Here is an 8,177-nt window from a genome sequence, read left to right as displayed (position 1 = left end):
CGTGCTCACTCACTCTCATGGCAGGAGGTACCGAGCTACTGAACTGAATGTTAAGTGGGTGTGTCTGGCCTGGGGGGCTGAGGAGAGGCCATGAGCACTAATTGAAGGATCACATGCATGTCTGGGAAGTGAATGTTGTTACAGGTGCTATGGTGCTTCGTGTGGGGGGTGGAGGGAGAGGAGGACTGGGGCAGAAACGGCAGTGTGTTCCACACCCTGTTGCCTCCGCTGACTGGGCGCACAGGTAGAGTGTGTGGCCAGCTTCCTGGGAAACTCTCATGGCCACCAGCCTGCATTCCAGCCAGTGGAATTGACCTAAGTCACTTCTGGGCCCGGCCACTTATAGTCCTTTGATGCCATCTTCCACGCAGAGAATAGCCATGACTCAGGACATCTGTATCGGGTCCTGCTGTCGGTAAGAGAGACAATTCTGGTGGCCACAGCCTCCAGGACTTGGGGGCTTGTCGTTCACAGCAGTCAGCCTCATCTCAGCCACTCCAGGAAGCAGCCTGGAGCTCAGGACTAGAAGGTGACAGGACTTAACCAGGTGCCAAGACGGGGCCAGACTCAAATGAGCTGATGTAGGGGAGGGGACAGGAGAGGAGGACAGGGTGTCCAAAGAAAGGAACCACCCAGAAAGTGAGGGAAGCCCCCTGCAGGAGGTCACAGGGCACACGAGCACCGGGAAGTTGTGGAAGGGTTCCAAATTTGGGGCCGGAAGGCATGGAAACAATGACATGATCAGATTCGTATTCTTCAGAGATGACTCTGGCTGACACAGAGGAATGTACTAGAAAGAGAAGGGTGGGTGCAAGGTGGAGAAACCAGAGGGGTGGCCACTGAAATGACCCTGGTGCTTAGTGGAGTCCGCTGTCTCCGTTATTGGCTCTGTCTAGGCCTTTGGACCAGTAGATAGTCGGCCACAAGCTCCCCCGTCTCAGGCTGGACACCCCATGTGTGGCTGCCAAACCACAGTGGTTGGTTAAGGACCGAGACACGGGGCTGAGGCTGCCCAGGGTGAAATGTGCAGGCGGGGGGTATTATCAGCCCCAGGGAACCAGGGACACCTCCGGTCTAGGAGAGTGCAATTAAAGGTGTTTTTTAATGTTATTTATTTGTTTATTTTTAGAGAGAGTAAAGGGAGGGAGAAAAACATCAATACGAGAGAGAAATATTGATTAGTTGCACCCCAACAGGGGCGGACCAAACCTATAACCCAGGCATGACACTTTCCCAGTGTGAGACGACGCCCAGCCCACTGAGCCACACTGGTCAGGGCTGGGAGGTGTGTGACTGAGGGCTGTGTGATTGCACCTGTGACTGGGTGTTTTCGTGCAGGAATCCATCTCCCGGGTCAAAGACTCGGCCTGCACCTGGACAAGACGAGCCAACTGAAGCTCCTTGGTTCCCTTTGCCGCTGGACCAGGAGAAGGCTCCTTAGCTGTGGGTCTGTAAGAAAGACTGAAGCTCGGAAAGCTTAACCGGAGAAGCACTTCTCCAACCTTTGGAAGCAACTGTGACTCACAGGAGGGCATGTTCTTAAACATTCAGGTGACAGAGACCCTGAAGCCCAGGCACTTAGAAACAATAAGAATGGGTAGCTTCGGGAGTTCAGAATCTCCATATTCAGATCAGCCCTGCAGGGCAAGGAGTGGGGTGGCTCCGCTGTTGACATTTCTCTGGTTGCTTCGTCCATTATTATCCCTGCTCTGCTAACCCCTAACTCCCAGGAAGGCCCCACATGGCAAAGCAGCATGTCACTCACCCTGCAATTCTTATTCAATTAAGTATCTGTTCACAAAAGAGCAACTACTTTCAAAAGGGTGACGTGGCACTGAACAGAGTCTCTGTCACAGCCACGAGGAACACAGAGCCAACGTTAAGGCAGCAACTGAGAGGAGGAAGTGTGTCGGCTGGGAAGAGAGTGGAGTCCAGTGTGTTGTTCAGGCTGATCACAGGATATCGAGTGTCATCGGGAGAAGTGAGAGGCCTCTTCCTGCAAAGGCAGATGTCAGACTGAATGTCTGTGTCCCCCAGAAATTCACATGATGAAGCCCTAACCCCCAATGTACTGGCATGAGGAGATGAAGACCTTGGGAGGTGATTAGGGTTCTATGAGGTCATGGGGGTGATGCCTCTGTGATGGTACGGGTGCCCTTGTAAGAAAAAAGACACTAGAGCTTTCTCTCTCTCCACCATGTGAGGACACAGCAATCAGGAAAGGCTGTCTGCCAACCAGGAAAGGAGCCCTCGTGGGGAACTGAGTTTGCTGACCCCTTGATCTTGGACTACCAGCCTGCAGAACTGTGAGAAATAAATGTCCATTGTTTATGCCACTCAGTCTATGGTATTTTCTCACAGCAGCCTGGACTGACCGAGACACTGGGCACGGAAGCCTGGCCAAAGTGCCCCACCTCACTGACCCATGCTGGGAACTGGAATCAAGTGAAATCTCCTAAATATGCCATTAACGAGAATCTGCATCTTAAAGGTAAATCCTAAAGAAGCTCTAACTCTACACTCTTTCTCCCCAATCTCCCCTTATCATTATACTAATGCATCTAGGTTAACCTGCAGGGTATAAAATTGTTTTATTCAAAGATATAATGAAAGGACTGCAAGACTTGAAAATAGATGATTCTCTGAAAGTTAAAATCAGTCAACCCAAAACAGGCGACCTATAAAGATGGTCCCTGTATGAGATAGTCCGCCACTGTCACTTGAGGCTGAAACAATGCCTAAACCTCCCTCAAAACACAGGACAAGAACAATAAAAGGAGCTAAAAATAGTGGAAAAGAAGAGACCAAGTTGTTGTTATTTGCAGACGATGGGACTGTCCACCTGGGAATCCTGAAGAATCCACCAAAAACTGATCAGGGAGTATGCAGTGCAGGAGGCGAGTAGTTTCATAGGGTCAAACACACAGATACCAGTAATTTCCCTAAAAAACAGGAAAACCAAAAAGAGAATGCTTTGGGGAAAGACTCTACCTAGAAGGAGAACAAAATCATGAAATAATGAAAAATAGAACAAAAAGACCTATATGAAAAAATTATAAAAACTTACTGAAAGTCACAAATGCTATAAAGACATCAATTCTCCCCCCATTGTGCCCCGATTTATTAATAAATGTAATGTAATTCCACCTGCCCGTGGTGTTCTACTCTTCTGTGGGCGTCTTAGGTGTGCTATTCTGGGATGGCTGTGAGACCTGAATAATCCGCTCTTTCTGGCTCATGTGAGTGGGTTTCTGCTCAGTGCAACCAAATGACTAACTCAGCCTCGGCTACCCTCTGTCTCTTGTGGCCCATAGATCTGGGAGTTCACATCCTCTCGTCCATCTTCCTGTATCCCTCTCCAAACAGGCTTTTGAAGCTTCCTGGGGGGAAAAAGTTTGTTTTGCTTTCTTTTTTTTTGTTGTTAAGCTTTTCTGCAGCTTTGACTTGCCACAATACCAGCTTTGGCCCCAAGTCAACTTCATGCCATTAACTGGCTCATTTCCCCAGGACTGTTAATTCAGACTCACAGAAGGATTCTGATTGGCTGAGCTCACCCCTCGAATCATAGACCCAACTGGCTGTAGCCGAGAGCAGCAGAGTCCCAGGGAACTCTGGGCTGGGCTGAGTCAGGAAAAGGGTGTCAGCGACAGAGGCAATGGCTGACTCAGTCGCATAGGTCTCCTGTGACTAACGGCTTCCATTTATCAGACACCCGCACTGAGACAGGCACTCGGGGGTTTCATCTCATTTTAACTCCTAACATTTTTCCATCCACCTTGCCAAGTAGATTCTACCACCACCCTGACAGCAAGATAACCGCCTGCTCAAGGTAGGCAGCTCTCTGCAGCCTCTCGGCCGCTGACTTGCAAGTCAAAGATGAACCCAGGTGTAAGCCTCACGTGCTGGGGTTGCAGGGCCACGTCCCCCAACCTGGTGCTAATAAGCTGTGCCTCTGGGCCTGCAAGTCTGAGTCCCTCCTTCTCCTGGGCCTGGTCCAGGTACTTTTCTACGCACCGGCCAACCACCCACATTGGCCTGGTGACTCCCACCATATTTCCAATCAACCACAGACCTAGGCGGCTCCTCGGGGAGACCTGGGTGAGTCTGCAAGCCTGTCTGAGCCCGGCTGAGCTGCCTCCCCTCTGAATGACCACATTTTCGTGTCCAAATCTCTCCATTTTTGTGTCTGCTAGTCCGGACCTCTGCCCCCACAGCCTGCCAGCACCAGATACACGCAATAGCGGAGTTCAATAAACACGCACGAAACATTGAGGACGGGGGTGGGAATGCAAGGAGTTGGGAGGGGGAATGGGGGGGTGGATGGAGACAACCGTGCTTGAACAACAATAAAAAAAGCAAGGAAAAACACACTTACGAAACAAAATTAAATTAGTGATGCTCCAGCTTGCTCGGGCGCACCCTGCAGACACTCCCTGCTTCCTACTAGGATGAACACTGCAGCCCACGGGAACAGAAGGGCCCCTCCAAAGCCAGGAGCCTAAGCCTCTCCTTCCTCGGGGTCCACAAGGCCAGAGACTCAGCACACCCGGTGTCCAGGCAGAAAAGGCCCAGTTAAAATCTTCCCCATGCTGTTAGCTAGATCTCTACACTCCCAGGAGTTTAGCTGAGAAGCAACAATTAAACTCATCCCTGCGCTTCAAAGGAAGTCCGATGTACCCTTGACCTGTGATCGGGACGAGAAGGGTGTATCCTCACGGACCATCGCAGCCCCCCTGCCCACTCGAGTTCTGCACGGATGGGCCAGTGCTGCTGAGGGAATGCTTCCTGTCCCCTGAGAATCTAGGGACACAACTGCCCAGGATGCTTTGCAGGGACAGTCCCCCTAGGGGGAGCAACCTCACTGTAAAACCAGACCTGCGTCCAGATGGGGCGGAGCAGGGGGAGAGTGGGACATTGGGGCCAGGCACACCCAGTAAGGGAGGCCCTGCTTCCTTTCTGTGAAATGCTCAGAGGATGAGGAACAATGGGGGTGCTGGGAACACAGGGTGTGGAGGGAATGCCTCCGAATTACATAAGCACTTGTTTTGTTCCCAGCTTCCTCTCCATCGGGACTTTAGGGAACTCCGAAGAACACTACCTCACAGCCTTTCTAGTTCGTCTGGCATTTGTAAGGTCCCCATCTCAGGAAACTCTCTATGGAGTGTCGCCTCAACCTGCTGTCCTCTTTTCAGTGGGGACCACAGGCCACCGGGTGCCCGGGGAGCCCTGACTGGTCCTTACTGCTGAGGCAATTCTTAGTACCAAAGTGATTCTATTTAGGTTTCTCTGATTAAACACCCATCAGAGGAACTAGAGCTCTGCCCCCACCCCCGTCCTTAACAGGAGAAATCCCCTCCCAAACAACGAATATATTTTCACATGGATTTTTGAATTAGTCCTCCCAGGCATGCCCTTCCTCCTGCCAGGAGCAGCCTCGCCTCTGCCCCAGGCATTGGCTTGCACGCTGCTCATGGCTTCCACCATGCTGTGCACCTGCACCCTCTTCCCCTCATGTTCCCACCACCACCTGGATCCTTGGTTGAGGAGCGGGCAAAGGGAACAAATTGGATGCCCCACAGTCGCATACTGTGCTGTCACAGGGCCTCTTGGGGTGCTGAGGACGAGATGCAACAATGCCCCACAGTCGTACGCTGTGCTGTCACAGGGCCTCTTGGAGTGCTGAGGTTGAGATGCAACTTCCACACAGGTCCACATGCGGCAGAGCCCAAACAACAGCCAGACGCTGGGGTGGGGGGGCCCTGCCACGTGGGGCCCCAAAGCAGGCACGCACACAGCCCTTTGACTCTGTCCTCCCTACACGATGGACCTCTCCTGGCTGCCTGTGGAGCCCTGTGGGATGAGGTGTGCCAAGCTACTTACCTGTGAGGTCTGCAGGGGCGGAGATGGGGTTGGAGAGAGGCCAGGCAGCTTCTCCAAATTGCAGGTGGTGGTAAACAACCGGAACAGGCATTGAATCAGTGTGTGAAGCTCGGAGAGGTGGCGAGATGGGAGAATCACCTGCCCCCAGAGCCTCACAGGTGCAGAGCTCTGCAGGTCAGTGGCAGAGGTGCCCTCATCAGCGCCATACCCTGTGTGAGTCCTGAAAAGCACCTGCTGAGCTACCCTGAGTGACAGGTACCAAATGCAAATGCATTGAGGCCCCTCTTCTCATTCTTCCGGATGAGTTCTAATCCCCCAGCGACACTTCTGACCTTTGGTGCCCCAGAGTGCAGTGCTCTAGTCCCACCACAAACGGAAAATGTGTTGTGGTTGCCAGCAAGCAAGTTAGGACTCCCCAAAGGGGACCGGGAGGCTGAGAATGGGCCTCGGCCTCCACAGAATAGCTCCTAACACAGGTGCCGTGGTGTTTCAGCTCTAACCTTAAGGGAAGAAGAAGAGATACCCTGTTTGCAGGCCTTTAACAGTGGGTGCGTCCCACATCAACAGAAAGGCAGAGATACAGGCAGACACTTGAGTCGCTCGTCTTCACTCCATTTTATTACAACCTCAGGGAAAGTAGTTGCGGGGGTGGGGTGTGATGTTGGGGACGGACACAGACACGAAGCCGCTCACAGCCGCATTGTCTACACCTTGCTAGGAGGGAGGAGTGTGGGGTCTCTGTACATGCAATATGGGACTGCTGTGCGTGTGTGCAGTGGGCAGGCGATTCCTCTCTAGGGGGGTTACTTTAGTTTCTCAACAGATGGTGGCTGCACTCGGTGTCTTCTGGCAGACCCCTGCTAGGACTGGGACCCAGCCTTCTTCTTCTGGAATTTTCTGAACTGGGACTGAATGGCCACCGCCGCACGTTCTGTCTCTGGCGCATCCATGTCGATGTCAAACTCTTCTTGAACTTTCTTCTGCCCATCTGCAGCAAGAAAAACACAGACATAAGGCAACCCCTGGGCTGAAAGCAAGCAGGAAGCCAGACAACAGCTGCGGAAGAGCCCAGGCCCCCAGCCACCGGGGGGCACTCACCACCTCCAGCACGACTTACTTCTGTGAAGTGAAGCCCAGGTGGCCCAGGGGCACCCCCACCCAAATTGGCTGTCTCCTGGCTGCCTGAACTCCACACCTGCCCTGGATGAGGAAGCTCAAGGACCCATCGCAACATCTCAGACACTTTCTGTACGTGGTTTTCTGTTCCTCGTATTCGTATTTTACATATCGTGTTAAACGTATCAGCTGTGCTGTTACTTTCTCCCAGTATTTCGTATAGACACAGTTGAAATACTGCTACAGATATTAACCCAATGGTAGCCGGTAGTCACAGCAGCTCCAGGTTAAAATCATTGAGTCTCTGCAAACTTCCCCAGCCAATGAGATTTGTGTATTGAATGAAGGCTTCTGTTTGTATCGCGGTCACGAATGGATGTTACCATTTGACCTTCACATGAGGCTGCTTTCACAAGTCTTAACGTTTGGTTCCAGCAAGGCCGGCTTAGCAACGTGTTTGCTGAGACAGAAGGACGACTACTTCACAATGTGGTGATGGTTGAAAACAGGAGAGAAGGAAAATCAAAGTGAAAACACGAGCTGGTGTCCTTTGGTGCCAGGCACCGAACACTGGCCAGCGTCTCACCAAATACTAAAAACAAATAAATAAATAAAATGCTCTAGTCCAAGAAGGGAAGAACCTTTAAACCCCCCCAGTCCAGTGAAAGCTGATCACCAGAGCCACGGAAGTCACCCTTGTTTGTGTAAACACAGACCCGGGCCCACCCCAGACTCAGGGCTCCCTCTTCACACAGCCTCAGTGGGGAGGGCTCCAGAGATCGAGACCAAGTTCAGTACTCTTGTCACTGGGGGTGGGGACCTGACAGCCCCCTTTTCTTAAGGGCTCTCAAGTGGCTCTGTGATGCATTAGGGGCTGAGATTCAGCTCCTTTGTCTGCAGATGAAGTGCAAACAGGGTCTGCCGTTAGCTCAGGGCAGAGCTGGGGACAGACCCACCCCTTGGCACCGGGGCCACGGCCCCTCTGCCACTTGGACTTGCACCTGGAGCCTCGCAGTGGGAGGGGCACATCCAGACTGAGGATGGGAGAATCAGGGACACTGAGGCAGGATAGAAAGCCCCAAGGTGGGGGATCAGGGAGGCAGGGCAGGGCTCTATTCCTGACTTTGTCACCAGGCTGCCCCAGGGCATCGTTTAACCCACGGGAGTCTGGTTTGCACCGT

The 8,177-nt window shown here is 52.4% G+C and overlaps 1 protein-coding gene across 1 annotated transcript in view; it reads right to left on the bottom strand.

The window, feature by feature from the left end:
- Positions 1–6,480: 6,480 nt before the first annotated feature.
- The window catches only part of PCP4 (Purkinje cell protein 4), a 53,151-nt gene continuing 51,454 nt past the window's right edge, over positions 6,481–8,177 (bottom strand). Inside the window, exon 3 of the mRNA XM_037042989.1 lies at positions 6,481–6,868. Within this exon, the coding sequence (XP_036898884.1) occupies positions 6,741–6,868 (128 nt within the window). The 3' untranslated portion in view covers positions 6,481–6,740. The remainder of the gene's footprint in view (positions 6,869–8,177) is intronic.

Source organism: Sturnira hondurensis, unplaced genomic scaffold (genome assembly GCF_014824575.4).
Source record: "Sturnira hondurensis isolate 20B ecotype Veracruz unplaced genomic scaffold, ASM1482457v3 Scaffold0003874, whole genome shotgun sequence".
Lineage (NCBI taxonomy): Eukaryota > Metazoa > Chordata > Mammalia > Chiroptera > Phyllostomidae > Sturnira > Sturnira hondurensis.
Note: the sequence above shows the minus strand (reverse complement) of the source record. Positions and strands in the feature narration are given on the sequence as shown.